Source organism: Rhinatrema bivittatum, chromosome 9, assembly GCF_901001135.1.
Source record: "Rhinatrema bivittatum chromosome 9, aRhiBiv1.1, whole genome shotgun sequence".
Classification (NCBI taxonomy): Eukaryota; Metazoa; Chordata; class Amphibia; order Gymnophiona; family Rhinatrematidae; genus Rhinatrema; species Rhinatrema bivittatum.
Genome location: NC_042623.1, coordinates 242,074,002 through 242,092,718, shown reverse-complemented (window position 1 = coordinate 242,092,718; position 18,717 = coordinate 242,074,002). Strand labels below are relative to the sequence as shown.

General features: G+C 45.1%; 1 protein-coding gene across 8 annotated transcripts in view; it reads right to left on the bottom strand.

Moving 5' to 3' along the window:
• Nucleotides 1-12,161: 12,161 nt before the first annotated feature.
• GNB4 (G protein subunit beta 4) overlaps nucleotides 12,162-18,717 on the bottom strand; it is a 98,075-nt gene continuing 91,519 nt past the window's right edge. For all 8 annotated transcript variants that reach the window (XM_029615966.1, XM_029615967.1, XM_029615972.1 and 5 more), the window contains 2 exons: nucleotides 18,495-18,711; nucleotides 12,162-17,728 (listed from right to left, as the gene is read on the bottom strand). In XM_029615966.1, the coding sequence (XP_029471826.1) occupies nucleotides 17,622-17,728; nucleotides 18,495-18,711 (324 nt within the window). In that variant the 3' untranslated portion in view covers nucleotides 12,162-17,621. The remainder of the gene's footprint in view (nucleotides 17,729-18,494; nucleotides 18,712-18,717) is intronic.

The following is an 18,717-nucleotide window of genomic DNA, read 5'->3' as shown; positions in this document are numbered from 1 at the left end:
TGCTCTTATTGTTCTAAGTTGAAGAGGTTTACAGTCTGATGTACGTCCATGTCCACAGACCCATTCACTTGTTCCACTGCGAAGTTTCTGGACTATCTCTGGCATCTGTCAGAATCAGGCCTGAAAACTTCCTCTATAAGGGTGCATGTCAGTGCTGTAGCCGCTTTCCACAACAGCGTGGGAGATGTCTCTATTTCGACACAGCCCTTAGTCACACGCTTCATGAGAGGTTTGCTCCACCTGAATCCTCCATTGCGCCCTCCGGCCCCTGCTTGGGAGCTTAATGTGGTCTTAGGACGGCTCATGAAACCTCCATTTGAGCCTCTCTACTCATGCGATCTCTGCTATCTCACCTGGAAAGTAGTTTTTCTTCTCGCTATAACATCCACTCGCAGAGTTAGTGAGTTACAGGCATTAGTCACCTACCTGCCTTATATTAAAATTCTACATGACAGAGTGGTCCTCCGTACAGATCCTAAGTTTTTACCAAAGGTAGTGTCAGAATTTCATCTTAATTAATCCATCATCTTACCTACTTTCTTTCCAAGGCCCCATTCAAACCCAGGAGAACAGGCTCTACATTCCCTGGACTGCAAACATGCCCTCGCCTTTTATCTAGAGCGCACGTCAGCCCACAGGAAGTCCACTCAATTATTTGTTTCTTTCGATAACATCAAATTGGGAAATCCAGTAGGATAACAGACCCTGGTTGGCGGACTGTATCTCCTTTTGCCACCAGCAAGCAGGCATTCCACTACAAGACTGTGTAAAAGCACACTCTGTTAGGGCCATGGCAACCTCAGTGGCACACCTTCGTTCAGTGCCACTTATTGATATTTGTAAGGCTGCAACCTGGAGCTCTCTCCATACCTTTGCAGCCCATTATTGTTTAGATAAGGCTGGCAGGCAAGATTCCGTTTTTGGCCAGTCTGTTCTATGCAACTTATTCTCAGCTTAACTACCCAACATCCTACCAGCGACCCGTTCAGGGGTTTCAGGATGCCCTCCTACCCAAATCCACCCCTGTTGTTGTGCCTGTTACATGTCTTTGGGTGCATTTGGTGCATTGCTCGGGCATCCTCAGCTCGCTACTCACCCATATGTGAGGACTACCATCCTGCTTGTCCTGTGAGAAAGCAGAGTTGCTTACCTGTAACAGGTGTTCTCACAGGACAGCAGGATGTTAGTCCTCACGAAACTCACCCGCCACCCCATGGAGTTGGGTTTGCTTGTGATTTATTTTATTTTTCACATGTACTTCTTACTATACACAAGACTGAAGGGGAACTCCTGCTGGATGCAAGGTTGGTGCCATGCTGGGCATGCCCAGTAGGTGCCAGTCAAAGTTCTAGAAACTTTGACAAAAGTGTTCCGTGATTGGGCTCCATCCTGATGATGTCACCTGTATGTGAGGACTAACATCCTGCTGTCCTATGAGAACACCTGTTACAGGTAAGCAACTCTGCTTTGCCAAAAGATTATCCAACTTAACAGGCTAATGTTGGGTAAGAAAAATTGGTCCTTACCTGCTAATTTTCATTCCTGAAGTACCACAGATCAGTCCAGTCAAGTGGGTTTTGCATCCCTACTAGCAGATGGAGGCAGAGAACCAAAGACTTTAAGGCACTGCTACATAACCGAGAGTGTCACCAGCAGTCCCTCAGGATTGACAACCCAAGCCAAATTAGTGAGCAACCACCCCCAACAATTGTCTAAATGTGGGGAACACTGCACCTGCAAGGTTGGAATCCCCTGAATATAGCATAACAACCATCCATGAGTGAAAAAAAACAACCAGGCAATCCTCTGAAGGCTCTGAATATATACGACCTGATGGTTCTTCCCAGAAAGTGTGACATAAGATGGACTTACCCGCAACGGTCTTGAAGAAAAAGACATAGGGATAGGTCTCTGCTCTGAGCTGTAGTACTTCAGGAACGAAAATTAGCAGGTAAGAATCGCTTTTCCTTTTCTGTTCATATCCTAGATCAGTCCAGACAAGTGGGCTGTACCTAAGCAACTCTACACTGGGCAGGTCTGCGAAAGACCCCCACATAACACTTTTAGCAAAGGATGCTTCAGCCAGAGCTTGCACATCCAACTGGTAAGGGCAAGAAAAAGTGTGTAAGGATGACCATGTCACTGCTCTACAACCTCCTGTGGTGAAACCAACTGACACTAAGCCCTAGTAAAGTTGTTAACACGGAAGCCCTCTGGAATTCTTCTACCTTTACAAATGTAGGCTGAAACAATAGCTTCCTTCAGCCAATGTGCTATTGTGCCCTTGGAGGTCTTGCACTTCCAAACACAAACAAATGGTCCAATCACCGAAAACTGTTGGTGACCTTTAAATAATTCATCAGTCCTCAATGAACATCCAAGCAATGGAGCTCCTTAGACTCAAACTACTCAGCCGTCCAATTCAGAAAAGCAGGAAGCTCTACCATCTGATTCAGATGAAAAGAGGAAACCACCTTAGGAATAAGAGAACAGTCCGTGACACCCCCTCCTCCTCAATTCTCAGAAAGGGCTCCCTATAGGACAAAGCCTGCAGCTCAGACATTCTTTGAGCTGAACAAATCTGCACCAGAAAAACAACCTTCAGAGTGAGGTCCTTCAATGATGTCTTTCACAACGGCTCAAATAGAGGCCCACAAGGCACCCGCAAGACTAAGTTCAAAATCCACACCGGACACAACCTATACAGGTGTGATTGCAGATACTTGACCCCCTTCAGAAACTTCACTACATCCAGATGTGAAGCCAATGACCTCCCTCGGAGCTTATGTCTGGGGCACCCCCAAGGCTGCCACCTGAACCCACAGGGAATTATAAACTAAGCCTTTGGAAAGGGTGAGTTGCAAGAAGGCCAACACCTGTGGAATATCCACCTGCAACGAGTCAAGGCCTTCCTCCACACCCAGTCATACGCCATAGATGTGGCTGGCCTTCAATCGCAAACATCTCCTTTCAAAAGCCAAGCTGCGAGACAAAAGTGAACTGCCCAATCAGAGAAAATAAGACAAGATCCTAATAGTCCCTGCAAATGAGGGGCACGTCCACTGCAAGCTGTACCAGATCCACGAACGAGGGGCAACACAACCACTTTGGAACCACCTGGCCCAGATGTCTCTTGATGTGTCTTAACACCTGGCCTATTAGAGAAGGGGGGGGAGGGGGGATACAGAAGAAGAATCCCTGTGGGCTAAGGAAGAACCAAAGCATCCATGACCTCAGCTATCTCACCTGTGACTGAAGAACCTTGGCATTACTCCTGGATACCATCAGATCTAGGCTTGGACTTCCCAAAGTGTTTTCAGACAATGCCACTATAGTGGCATTATCAGTTGGCAGGAGGGAATGAAGAGTCGCTCAGGAGCTTTTTGCCTGGGCAGAGCTACATTTGAAGAGTAAAGCCACTTCTCGTGTTAGGCTGCCTGCACATTGTCCACTCCCATCACAGCTGGCAATACCTGGACCAGTGAGAATGGGAGTTGTCGATAGAAGCCTTCAGTCTTATCCAATTTTTAATACTGCTTTTATGTTCTTTAAGTCTGGTTATAATTTTTCTTTTAGTTTTTCAGACATAAAATTTCTGGCAAGGACAAATATAATGTACTACAAATGTAGTTTGACAATCTATTCTGGAGATCAGACAAATAATGCCGTTGTAACCTGGCATCCTGATGTCTTGTCCTGTGATGGCAAGTTGACAGCACAAGCACTGCAGAAAAAAGTCCCATTTGTGAAAAATTTGAAATTTGGTTTGATGGAATTGACATCTTAACCCTTTGTCAACCCAGATTTCCATATAAAATAAACTGACTACCTTCCAGAATATTTTCTGTGACCTCATTCCATCATCAGAACTTTGTGCCTAGATCCTGAAGGTGCCCCAATGTAGCTCAAATCCCATGTTGCCTGTATCTCGCTCTTCATTAAGATACCATGAACATGATGGGGTGAGACCCTTATTACCTCTAGAACCCATGAATCTGAGGTAATTCTGGTCTACTCCTCGTAAACCAGCAATAGATGGCCCCCAACCACCACATTGAAAGAGTAGACCCTGCTGCCTTCGTCGAGAAGCCTTACTTTATCTCAAAGCAAGCCTATTCTAAATGTTTTTAAAATTCTTGTGTCAGACACCCAAGGCAAAGAAAGGAGGATTGCATGCAAAAGGAGGAAAGTATATCATCTTGTAAAACTAGAGCCTCACTCTCTCCTGCATCAAAGTTGACGCCCTGTACAGCAGAAGAGAGACCCAGGCTAATTATCCCAGTTGTGCTCCCATAATGGCTGCCATTTCCACCTGTTTGCAAACTTCCCGCTGAACATGTACCATATAAATGTAAGAGCTGCCCCTGGCTGCTACACAATGTGGCCTTTTTCCCATGTTCTGCCATGCTCCTGACTTGCAAGTGTTCCTTCTTAATCCCCAAATTCATTACTTTGGCTAGGAAGAAATATGAGGCCTACCACAATACCTGCACTTGTCCACAGCAGAACACTGACTGCTAAACTGCCTCTCAATCTGTGCCTTTTTTTTTTTTTTTTTTAACTGGCAGCAGTGGCAAATTTTTTATATTCTTTTTAGTACCAGATGCCAACAAGGGACTAGGTATTCCCAATAAAGAGCCTGAGGAGGCAAACTGAGAAATTGAAGGGAGGGGGAGATGGACAGAAGGATAAAAATATACAGAAATCTAGTCTGTAGACCAACAACCCTAAAAACTGGAAGGCCCTTGCTCAACTGCAGGAGGGAGTACTAGCCTTTCACCTCAGGAGCTGCTCTACAAAAAAGTCCTCTTTATCCATCCTCATCAAGCCTCACTTCACAGCATGGGGTGCTCTCCTACCATTTATTTAGATTTGTATTCTGCCTTTCAACCACTTCCTTTCCTGGAGACAGCATACTGGAAGACTTAAGGTCAGCATAGGAGCTTATATCAGCAAACCTGTTAAATCTCCTCTCTCCATAACCCATGGATCTGAACGGATGAAGGACAGGTTTATCACTTCAAAGCATAGACCTCCAGAGAAGTAGCCCTCTTATTCTGCAGGAACAGGGTGCTGTTGGCACATTATAGCTTAACACGTTCAGTGAGCAGAGAGTCCACTTTATCAGATGCAAACTACAAGCTGAAATTGAAGGTCTTTTCTTCTCACCTACACCTGCAAGAGTTTAAAGGGATGTCTCCTCAGATAGTCTCAGCACCACACTTTATGCCTGTTAGCACAGTTTCTCCATAGGCAGATACAAGAAGTGCTATGGCTTGAGTTACGGAGCTACACAGATTCACGGCAGAAGCTCCAATTTGAGCTTTTATACAATTGTTTTTCCTTTTAACTACTGCTATGGTACAATCTACACAGTGAGGCATAATTACCAGACCCTTGCACCAAAAGGAAAATTAGTTTCTTAGCTGATAATTTTCATTCCTGTAGTACCATGGATCAGTCCAGACACCTGGGTTTTACCTCCACACCAGCAGATGGAGAGAGCAAGATTTGACAGGCTCTGCCACATACACCAGGGTGCCACCCACAGCCACTCAGTCTTACATAATGTCAAAGCAGAATGGAACCAAACTACCTAACTATATTTCACCTATAAAGGCAGAGTTCAAACCCCCAACTGGAACAGAACTCTCAGAACCAAAGGAATGAACAATAAGCTAATATAACGAATATGCAGGAAAAAGGAACACATGAGCAGACGCTGTTACTTCAGAATACATAGATGTGGGCAGGTCCCTGGACTGATCCATGGTACTACAGGAACAAAAATTATCAGGTAAGAAACTAATTTTCCTTTCCCTGTATGTACCCGGATCAGTCCAGACACCTGGGATATACCAGAGCCAGTTTACCGAGGATGGGGACCAGAGAGTTCTGCTCGGAGCACTCCCTCATCGAATCCACTCGAAGTCGAGGCTTGGACATCTAGACGGTAATGCCTTGCAAAAGTATGCAACGATTTCCACGTAGCTACCCTGCAAATTTCGAGGCAACACTTGAAAAGATTCCACCCAAGAAGCAGCATGAGGCCGAAGGCCCACTGGAACAGTTTTCCCACATAGCAAATACCCCGACCCAATGGCCTCCTTGAGCCATCGTAGTTTTGAGGCTACACTTCCTCTCTTCGGACCACTCCACAACACAAAAAAATGGTCAGACACACGGAAAGGATTCGTAACCTCGAGATATCGCAGCAACACCCTGTGAACATCCAGTTTCCGTAAATCCAGCACCATAGGATCAGACTGCTCCCCCTTGGGGAAAGAAGGGAGCTCAATCGATTGATTCAAGTGGAAAGAAGACACCACCTTTGGTAGAAAGGAGATAACAGTCCTCAAAGACACTCCCGAATCCGAGATATGCAAGAACGGCTCCCTACACGACAAAGCCTGCAATTCGGATACTTACCTAGCCGAAGAAATCGCAATTAGAAACACCACTTTCAGCGTAAGATCCTTCAGCATCACCCTCTTGATAGGCTCAAAAGTCAGTGAACATAAGGCTGAAAGCACCCAATTTAGGTTCCAGGAAGGGCAAGGGTGATGAAGCGGAGGACGCAAATGCTTAGCCCCCCGAAGAAAACGCACCACATCGGGGTGTAAAGGTAAGGACACCTCGTGGACCCTATCCCTGAGACAACCCAGTGCTGCCACCTGGACGGAACTGCAAGATAGGCCTTTGGAAAGACCTGCCTGAAGAAAACCTAGGACGTCGGAAACAGATGCCAGCATGGGATCCACTACCCAAGCCGCACACCAATCCTCAAATACTGTCCAGACCCGAACATAAGCCAAGGACGTAGACTGTTTCCGCGACCTCAATAAAGTAGCCACCTCAATAAAGTAGCCACCGCATCGGAATAACCTTTATTCTTCAAGCGCTGCCTTTCAAAAGCCATGTCGCGAGACAGAAGTGATCCGTCTCCTCCAAACAGATGGGACGTTGATGAAGAGCAGCCACGGACTCCCGAAACTGAAGAGGCAGCTCGACCGCCAAGTTGAGAAGATCCGCATACCACGGATTGCCGGGGCCGCTCCGGCGCCACCAAAATCACCTCAGTCTGGTGAAGTTCTATGCATCTAAGCACCTTGCCGATCAGGGGCCACGGAGGAAACACGTATAGCAACACGTTTGTTGGCCAGGGAAGGACCAGGGCATAGACTCCCTCGGCCCCTCTCTCTCTGCGCTGGCTGTAGAACCGTGGAGCCTTTGCATTCTGGAAGGTGGCCATCAGATCCATGTGTGGTGTGCCCCACCGTTCACAGACTAGTTGAAACGCCTCGTCGGCTAGTTCCCACTCTCCGGGATCCAGATGGTGCTGACTGAGGAAGTCTGCCTGTATGTTGTCTACTCCGGCGATGTGAGATACTGCAATGTTGTTGAGATGTCGCTCCGCTCAGCTCAACAAGTGATGCGCCTCCGTCGCAACTAGGTGACTCCTGGTTCCTCCTTGGCGATTGATGTATGCCACTATGGTCACATTGTCTGACAAGACTGACAGACTTCCCCCGAAGAACTAGAAGGAAGGCTTGCAGGGCCAGAGCCACCGCACTGGTCTCCAGGCGGTTGATGCACCACAGATTGTGCTCTGGACCACTGCCCCTGCACAGACCTTCCCAGACAAACTGCTCCCCAGCTGGAAAGACTGGCATCTGTGGTGACCACTGTCCAGTCTGGCATCACCAGGGGTACTCCACACATCAGATGATCCGATACCAGCCGAGACTGACACTCGCCTGGTCCGTAAGTGGAAGCAGTAGATGAAACTGCTCTGACACAGGATTCCAGCGGGACAGCAATGCCGATTGTAAGGGACACAGGTGCACGAAAGCCCAGGGAACCAAAGCTAGCATGGACACCATGGAACCCAAGACCTTCAGAAAATCTCTCACCTGCAGAATCTGTAGAGACAATTGGTTGCCTCACCTGACTCTGTAGCTTGACCACTCGTTCAGTGGTAAGACCTTGCCCTGTCTTGTGTTGAAAAGAGCTCCCAGGAACTCCAGAGACTCTGTAGAGGTCAAATGACTTTTGGCCAGGTTGACCACCCATCCGAGAGATTGCAAAAGGTGAAGAACCCGACTGACCGCTGTCTGACACAGAACCTCGGAATTTGCTCGAATCAGCCAATCGTCCAAGTAGGGATGTATCAGAAAACCCTCCCTCCGAAGTTGAGCCGCAACCACCACCATCACCTTGGTGAACGTGCGGGGAGCGGTGGCGAGGCCGAAAGGGAGAGCTCGGAACTGATAATACCTGCCTAGGATGCAGAACCTGAGGAACCTCTGGTAAAATGGCTGTATGCCGATATGGAGATAAGCTTCTGTGAGGTCTAGAGAGGCCAGAAACTCGCCTGGCCAGACTGAGGCGATAACCGAGCGAATAGTCTCCATTTTGAAACACGGTATCCGAAGACACCTGTTGACCCTTTTTAAGTCTGTCTGAATGTTCTCTTCTTTTTGGGGACTATGAAGTAAATGGAGTAGCGACCCCTGCACTGTTGTTCAGCTGGAACCGGAACTATGGCACCCAAGTCCCGTAGTCACTGCAGAGGTCCCTGCACCACCTCTCGCTTTTCTCGATACTCGCAGGGAGAGATGAGGAACTTGTCTGCAGGAGTCTGTACAAAATCTAAAGCGTAGCCTCGACTTATCACGGAGAGGACCCACTGGTCCGATGTTATTTTGGTCCATTCCTCGAAGAACAGCAACAGTCTGGCCCCCCACGTTTGGTACCGGGTGAGAAAACTGAAGAGAGGAATGAACCGGCCGCATCTCATTGCGAGGTCTTAGGTCCTGCCCCCAACTGAGGGTTACTTTGTTTGTTTGCCGAACCATCTGCCGTGAAAGGACTGAGGCCAAGAAGGCTGTCTGGATGAACTTGTGCAGTAAGATGATCTGGAAGACCTCGTTGGACGAGACCTCTTGTTCCCCCAGAACCGGGTTCTAAAGAAAAACGAGCCCCGAGACAGAGGCCTGTCCTCTGGAAGTTTAAAAGCCTTGTTCTCTCCCAGCTAATGCATCATATCATCCAACTCTTTGCCAAACAACAACTACTTCCCTTGGAAGGGAACCCAGATGGGCCTTGGAAGAGCCATCCACCGCCTAATTCCGAAGCCAAAGGAGACGGCATATGGAAACCGCAGAGACCATGGACCTGGCCGAGGTGCGCAGATCATACAACGCATCCGCACTGTAAGCGATCACCGCCTCCAGGCGATTTGCCTGAGCAGTTTCTCCCTCCGAGAGATCGGCATTGGCCTGGAGTTGCTGAGCCCAGCAAAGGCCCACCCGCAGTGCAAAGTTACTACATATCGCCGCGTGGACACCCAGTGCAGACACCTCAAAGACCTTCTTGAGCTGAAGCTCCAGCTTCCTGTCTTGCATGTCCTTAAGAGCTGTAGCCCCTGTAACTGGAATCGTGGACTGTCACAGCCGACACTGCTGTGTCCACCCTAGGAAGGCAAAGAATCTCCAAAGCATTCTCTGGGAGAGGATATAGCTTGTCCATAGCCTTGCTTACCTTCAGACCCAAATCCAGGTGTCCCATTCCTGGAAGAGAAGATCTGTCTCCGAGAAGTGGAAAGGGAATGACACCGTAGGTCCCCTAAGGCCTAACAAGACCAGATCCATAGCTCCCAGATGGGACTCCGCCGGCAGAGCCTCAATTCGTAGCTCCTGCAGAATGGCTGGGATGAGAGGTGCCAGCTCATCTCTCATAAAGAGACATACCACCCGTGGGTCGTCTCCTTCCATCACTTGCGCTCCTTTGCTGGTACCTGGCCTTGCTGATAGGGGCCTTACCTGCGGGTCCGTCTCGTCCTGAGACATGGAATCTGTGTCCATCCCTGGTGGGATGGACCACAACGGTCTTTTATCTTTTGGCGGGTCCAAGTCCCCCCGGGACTTATTCCTTTTACATCTCTCCTGGGATTTGGGCTGTAGCCCCAGCTTCTCCGGTGCTAGCTTTCTCCCAGCTTTCTTGGCCTTAAAAACTTTGTGCATAAGTAGCACAAATTCAGAAGAAAAAGAAGATTCCGATGAAGCATCCCCCGGGCTATCCTCCTGTAAGGGAGAGGCTTCCCCCATAGGAGCGCTCCCCCCCTCCAGTGGGAGCTGCTGTGGAGAAAGCGTGGGAGGTAGAGTCCCTTCCCCCAGCGCTGATTGCGTGGCTTCCCAAAAGGAACTCAAAATGGCCACCGATCCCGCGCTCAGTGGGATCTTCAGGCCCTGCATCACCAGGTCCGGTGCCCGAATCCGACCCCCCCCCCCCGACCGGGATCGGATGAACCCTCACCGCCCTGCACGCAGCCGGAACAGAAGCCTTTGCGCACCGAGCCGCACGTGTGGTACGATGACCCCCCGGGGCATCTCCCCCAGCGTCGCTCGCAAACAGAAGCCAAAATTAAATTAAATTAAATTAAAACAAAATCAAATAATCTACGATAGTGGAGAGTCAGTGCGCACAGAAAATAAAGTGTCTTTTTTTTTTTTTTTAACGAGAAAAAACTTGCCATTTGCTGTCCCTGGTACTGGACCTCCTGCTCCAGTTGGGGGGGGGGGGGGGGGGGGGGGGGGAGTGAGCCGGGCTCCCCAGTATCACCCCCGACGCTGCTAACCAGGTGGGGCCGGGTCCTCGACCCTTAGCAGCGGCCTCGACCAGGGTGGATGGTCCCCTCAGAACCTTCCAACCCCCTGCAAGGCTCTCAGCGACGAGGGACTTGAACTTCTAAAATTGTCTTTTTTTTTAAACCGATCAAAGCAAAAAAACAGATCTTGATTAAATACTAAACTATACAATCAGGGATCCCCAGAGACTGTGGGCTTAGCACCTACACCATCTGCTGGAGACAGAGTGAGACTGAGAGGCTGTGGGTGGCACCCTGGTATATGTGGCAGAGCCTGTCAAATCTTGCTCTGTCTCCATCTGCTGGTGCGGAGGTAAAACCCAGGTGTCTGGACTGATCCGGGTAGGTACAGGGAATGGCAAAACTTTGTTAATATGCATGCGTTCAAGCTAAAGGCAGACACTTCAAAACACAAAAAGCCAGTAGTTTAGAACGTTGTTGCTTATAGTCTACAAGACATTTCTGCTAAATTTTATCAATTTTTGTCTATTTGTTCAAAGGATATACAATAAAAACCAAAGGGGTCCGGAAATTATGCCTCACCATGTAGAAACTGGGCTACAGGAATATTCCAGAAACAAGTGTGGTACACCCAGCCTCCACATTCAAGTTTGTATGTTTGTCAAAAACTGCAGGGTCTCACAAAAAGATATAAAAAGAGAACAGAAATCCTTGGAAAAACTATTATACCAATCTGGACTAGTACTTCTGGAAGATGAGTACTTGCATACTTAGACAGGGTTTTAGTTCTGAGCTGGATTTTTATACAGTACCAAACCCCCAACTGTTGCTGCATCTATATGAATAAAATTGGCCCCATCAGAATGACCTGATAAATACAGCAGCTAGCACTTGAAAGCAACTTAACTACATGCTCATTACTGAGGCAACTGTAATATGCGCCCCCCCCCCCCCTTCTTCTTCCTCAAACTTTAATTCTGCAAAAACATTTACAAGGGAATGTGAATTGATTTTGATGCAGTTCTGAATTGTTGAATCTGTATAAATATTTTATATAAGTGCATGAGCATTGCACAGACTATTGTACATTTTGTAAAACTTTTAATAGAAATGTTGTATTTGGCTTCCATGTTGACTTGGAATGTATCTGAAAGAAAATAAATTGGAGCCTGTTTTATTTTGAGCCATGGAACTTGGTCTTTTTATGCTGCTGTTGTAGCAGGAGGATTAAGCATCCTAACAAGGGAACTCTTATAACCTCTTGCATGAAATCCTCAGCCTACACTGTACCAATTTAGAAAACAATTAACCATTGGAGAGATGACAATGGTGTAAGATGTCCCTTTAATATTACAGATGGCAAAAACAACTAATTTTCAGAGCTAAAGCCTTTAAAATTTGTCTCATTTTCTACTAAGCTAATTTTTTTTTTTTTTTGGGCAACAGATAGATAAAATGTATTTGAAAATATGACAAAGTTCAAATGCTCACTCTGGCACCATCCAGCAGGCTTGAAGCAAACTCATGTTCAGCAAAAGGCACCACACAAGTATCTGGTTAAAAGCATTTGTTTATTGGTTACAATATCAATTCATGGCAACATATCTGTTTCACTGAGCCACTGTACAAATACCAAGAAAAGATTGTGGGGAAAAAAAAACCTATAAACAAAACATTCATAGCAAGTGATTATTATTTCACAGGGAAGTCTTTATACAACAGCACTGGTAAAGAAAACGGCATGGCACGAGTCCCTGGTTTTGAATGAATTTCAAACCTTTAAGACTGTTCTTGAATACACACACAATCCAAAGGCAGTGCAGAATCCTTTCAGTTAGATTTGTGAAGCCTTCTGTTAAAAGTATTCAGCAATGAAAATACAAATGTTAGAAAAGGTGCTTGAATTTAAAGTGGATCTTGTTTTGTATATATTACAGAAAAAAATGAACAGGTTACTGCAACTAGGTTTGGATTCCTTTGGATATTAATATGTAATACACATGGTCAGACACTTCTTTCCTGTTCTTTTTTTTTGTCTTTTTTTTTTTTAAGATGAAAGGAAACAACAAGGAATGAAGCACCACTATGTAAGTAAAGCAATAAGGCTGAAATATCTAAGACTATTCCACTGAAGTCTGCATTTTTCAAAACCTACCATACTGTGTGGTATAAGAATGTGAGGCACATTTAATGTGTTATCAGGTTATATTAATTTGTAACACTGTTTACACATTTTTACTGTACAACACTGCATTAACATTCTGCATGTATTTTACACAACCAGCAACTGGATAAAAGGCTCCGTGTGGTTCTGTAGGTCAGGAAGATATTGTACCAGCATGCATGCCAGATTATACAAGGTGCACCATCAACCCCATGCGGAATTACTTCTACATGAAATGCAACGTCACATTCTGTCATTCAACTAGAAAACTGCCTTTGAGATACACTGAACATTTATGGCCCGGAATACACATGGGCAAAAATTTTAAGTACAGTACTAAATGCACTGGAGGAGACAGTGTCCATTTAACAAAAATATACTGTCTTGGAATGTCTATTGTTTGTGAGCTTGTCCTATTCCTTAACATTCTCACAAATTAACTTCACTTTCTGGATAACTGGTTGTGGTGTTGGTGGACTAAAAACAAGCAGGAATTACAGTAAGCAAACACTGCTCCTGCAAAAAACTGCAATTCGCTGGTGTGACAGTTCAGCACTGTGAAGTCAAAAGTCAAGGCCTCTTCAGAGGAGGACAGAATGCAATTCCAACTCTACTCCAAACACATTAAAACTGAAAACCTCCATTAGGTTCTATCAAGTTTATTCACATCCCACCACAGCAGACCAAAAAAAAAAAAAAATTGCTTGTGGAAGAGAGACAAGTACACAACAGTAGTGTAATGACAGTCTGTGATACCTCAACGTTTTATATTGGGGCTCCCAGAAACTGTTTCGGGTATAACTCGCCAGCACAAAGGCGGCTGGAGACCCCTGGGGAATTTGAGCTGAGAATTCATTACACATCGACCACCACCACCACCACAAATGGAACAGATTCTAGTCAGCTCTGTGGCACGTACTCTTCAATTTCTAAATTATGGCAAGGCTAAGTTTTTACTCTACACAATAGTTTATAAATCTTGTTTCCTTCATTAAACATCCGGTGAATACTGGAAATAAAAAGAAAATGGCATCTTGTAACTGAAAGCTACCAGACATTTTTGGCACAATATATTCCATAAGCAATCGGTACAACAAACTGTAAAACTAAGATTTTTGAAGAGAAATTGCTGGAAGCAAAATAATTCTCATCTAGTTTGGTAACATTAAAAACAACCCCTTTATATAACCACCCAGGTCCTAGAAACCCTCATGCTGGCAGATCTCTCTTTTCTCAGCATGAGAAGAGTTACACCAGAACCTGCTTTACAATCTGAAATAAAGAAGTTATGCAAAGTATATATTTGGGGAAAAAAATGCCCAATGATTAGTGTAGTTGGAGGAATCAAGATGAACGATTTTAGCAAAATCCTACATCTGGAAGAGTTAGTAAGGTCTCCCTGTTAAAAGTAGTAAGAGCACCTGAAATTCACTTCAGCAAGCCACAGGGGCAGCTTCCAACTGTTAGCACCAGGAATAAGTTGGGATGAAGAGGGAACCCTAGAAAACAAAATAAAAATCCCACCAAGGGTACCTCTCCTTACTACAAAAAGGACACGAGGCACAAAAGTACCCCAGTAAGAGGAGACTCCCCAAATGCTGGCAGCAGGTACCTAACACACATGCTTGTAAGCAGTATCTAGAAAGCTCTGATTCTATAATACATTACAAATTATAACTAAAGCAGGATTACATAGTAATTGGGTTAAGGTTCACAATTATGTGAACCCTTTAATAAAAAAAAGCTCCAGACATGGTTGTAAGTTTTGGTTTTGTATTCTGCCTGACCTCAAAAGTGCCACTCTGTGGAAATTACACGTGTAATCTCCACAGTGAAATGCTGCCAATGATAAACGGGGGTTACAAAGCCAAGAATGAATTTACAGAACAGAAACAGGCCCATCTGTATTACTGCCACAAAACCTAGCCTGCCTTTCTGCAGAAGCATGCTCCTCGCCCCTCAGCTGGTACAGCTCCTGCTGTAAACAGGAGACACAGACAGGTACAGCATGTAGCATTACAGGAAATGAAACTTGATAACCAATGTCTCGGCATTACTTCTAAGATGCTATGCATCTATACTGGGAGAATGGCAGCAGAGATGCAAAACTGAACACAAAAAATCATCATCATTAGGCAACTATTTCCAAGTTACTTTCAGAGCCAGTTTTACATGGAGACAGGACCCCGTGACTACAATCTCCAGACATAAGCACTGCTCAATCACCTTTGGATCCCTCTTCCATTTCTGATACTATAGTGGAGCACAGTGATAAGATGGTGAATGCATACACACTAAAGTGAGAGACCACTTACAAAGAGAAGGGTGAAACACGAAACGTTGTTAAAATCAAGTTATATAAAAACGGGAGAAATTCAGTGGTTATGCAAAGAAAAAAAAAAGGTGGTAGCCTAACTTGCAATCTAATTTTAAAGCCTGTGAGTCCCCTTGACATTGTCTTACAAATATTTTTCAGGCAGTTTGCTTTCTTGGTGGAGAAAATGGGTGCTCAATGCTAAAGTCTTGTGAGAGGCTTCATCAACAGATCCAAAGATGGGGTGGAACCCAGTCTGCTGGTTGACCAAAGCTTTAAAGTCCCTGAAATACCCCCCACCCCCCAAATAGGTCAGCAGCTTTGAGCCCAGTCTTCAGGAGTACCCAAGCCACGCTGGTTTTCCGACCATACATGCTAATTATGCAGAAAATACAAAAGCATAAGCTATATGAAAATATAGCATGTGGCTAGGGTGTACCTTAGGACTTGGCTCAGAACTGCAGCTCTAGATGCGAATTGGCAGTGCCATCCTCATCTGCCTCCTACAGGTGGGACTTTTCTAAACACACAGGTATAGAACAGCAAAATGCCAGAAATATTCTGCTTTTTTCCTGTCCCCCCTCTTCATAAAAAAAAAAAAAGGTTCTGTGGGGCTTTTATAGACAGGTCTGTGATGTGTAACGGTACTATATAGAACTTCTGGCATTGACACTTCTTGTTGGGATCTTAGCTTAAACAATCTAAAAAGTAAGCTGCAAAAAGAAAACCTCAAAGGCATTAGATACTAGATCAGTTAAGAGAAATTGTACTGGCTGTGAGACATCTCTCCTCCCCCCACCTTCAGGTTTACTCTGCTGGTAAAGGCTGGAATGGTCACCTCACTACACTACACTTCTTAAACGTGTTACCAGGAGCCACGTGTCATGATGGTCTCACACACCCAGGCGTGCTTTGCTTTTCTCTCTCCAACCCCCTAGAGATAATGCATTACCTGAAAGGTCTATAGAACTATGAGCAAAAAGAATTACCAATGTGACAAATATTTGCCCAAGTAATAAAATGGGACAAATGGAAGAACAAAAATATTTAGCTAGTTGGATGGAAAATGTTAACAAAGAACTGGGAATGCCAAAAATGATTTTTGGGACTGTAAAGTGTTTTTGGAGGAACTAAGAAAAAGGGCTAGTAAGTGCAGACATCTCAGTGGTAGGATAACATGGACTTAGAGCAATGAGTTCAGGAAGAAACCAGGCATTATAGAAGAATTCAGAAGCTTGGCTGGAAGTCATTAAATTCCTGCCTTCTACAGGCACTGATCTCAAACATGAGATAAGAGCTGCAAGAACCCTAGCAGAAGAGAAAGGAAAAGTGCTGGTCATGTATTTGAGAGGCTCTTGTGAGCTAAGTTAGTAATAGACAGCACGATGGAGGAGAATAAAGAGGTCAGGGTCAAGATCTGGAAACACATGGAGAGAAAAAAAATGCCACATAATGGTTGCCAGCCTTCATAATGAAGATGGCACCTGATGATGAAACTATGTAAATACCATGCCAGAATACAACCTTGGCGGTTACACACCAGCTGCCAAGTAAAATGTGGGTTATGATATTTGAATGCTATATGGCCAAAGGCACCTGCACTTTTTACAATTTAACAGCAGAAACACATGTTTTATTTAATAATGAGAAATACTTTAGATTGATTTTAAAGAAGAAATCTTCACATGCACACACCTTAGCTGTGTCCATTCAACCTATCCCTCTGTGCTAGCAGTTAAAGCTCTCGGGCCTTTCCATTAGTGTTCTGGAATCCCTGCCTCCCAGGTGGTGAGCACAAACCAGAGTTTGCCTGGGGGCATCCAACCCGCACCGAAAAACAGAGTAGCATGGTGCAAAAAGTGACTGAGTAATGCTCATGGCATTCCCAAGATAATTGGGACTGGTGTAGGAAACCAAAATAAAATAGTAAATCCAGTGCCTTCTACTGATCCACACACATATTGCAATGGCTTTACTTGTCACCCACAGTAAGATTACACACACACAGAAGGAAAAAAATTACTCCTAAGACCAGTGATCAAGTTCATTCATGACCAAACTCAAGTGTGGTATCAAGTTAAAGGCAAAGCTATAATTTTAGTTCATTCAGGGAAAAAAAATGCATATACTTGTTTCTTTACATACAGGCAAATGTTACATGTCTGGCTGCTAAAATGTGTACATTTTGTTATGTACAAAAAAGTACAGGATTAGCAGACTTTGAGCATAAGCAGAAATCCCTCAAGGACAACATAACTGAACCACAACAGAAAGGAAAGGACCGGCTCCTAGCTCTTCCATCACTGTGGCCGAGTGCTAACCCTTTGTCAGAGTCAGTAATATTTCCATTTCTTGATTTTTACTAGTTTACAGAAAGCCTTTTTTGTGTAATAATAATAATAATCAGTGAATAGAAAAAACTTCACCTGCAAATACAAGGTAGAAATGTAATTTTCACAGCTATAGGCTGCAGCATTGATCTCTCCAGATCTCATTGGAGAATGTACAAGATGTTTGCCCCCACCCTCCCCAGGTTAATTCCAGATTCTGAGAAAACTGTCCCAAGATCCTGTAGCTACAGCCATCCCATCATCGGTGACACCTAAACAGCTGACACGGTTATCATGCCCAGCGAGGACACCTGCGGAATAAGAGAAGAAAATGAATAGCCCAGACCCTGAAAAGTCATCTGCACAAACATTGCTCCATAGAGTTTCATGGACACAGTCAATATCCAAGTACAACCATAATGCTGCAACTGAAGTGCCAGAGAACCAGCAAATCCTGCTTCTTCCATTTGCAACTCTCTGCTGCTGCACCACAGCTGCAAAGCTCATTTTAATAACCCCATCAGTATGGAATGTGAGCAGCCACTCAATGTCCTTCAAGTTTTCCCCTCCATGCTTGGGGTCTTTCATTGAGTACATGGCCACCAGCTGAGCTGCAGCAGAAGCACTTAAATCTGATACAGTGAATGCAGTGCCAACTCATGGCACATGCCAACCTCCAATTCACTGAGCAAAGAAAAGATTCAGCATCATTCTAACTACATCTTCTGTCAACTGCACCAATTTGTAGCCCAGCTTACTACACAATGATCAAAACTATTTGAGGGGGATGGGGTTGTGCTGGAACAGCTACTGCACGTTCTATGACGCATGACTCTCCAAGCATCAGTCGCAACCCAGGATGGACTCTGCAGCCAGGAAAGCAAAAGGCAGATTCAGAAAGATTCCCCTCCTATTTCCTAGTTACATTTGGGACATTTTTGGTCAGCCCAACATATACAAATACTGACTAGCAGTAAAAATGATCTGAACCTGAAAGAAAAGCAGGAAATGTAATACACTGAAAGATACAAACACCACCAAATGGAAGGGATTATTTGTACTTTCACACACACTGACCTGCCCGCTCTCCCTTTAAAGTGTCCCACACATTGCAGTTGAAGTCGTCATAACCAGCTAGCAACAGGCGACCACTTTTGGAGAAGGCCACAGAAGTGATTCCACAGATGATGTTGTCATGTGAATACATCATTAGCTCCTGGTCTGCTCGCAGGTCAAACAGCCGACAGGTGGCATCATCAGAGCCTGTGGCAAACGCGTGGCCATTGGGGAAGAACTAGAA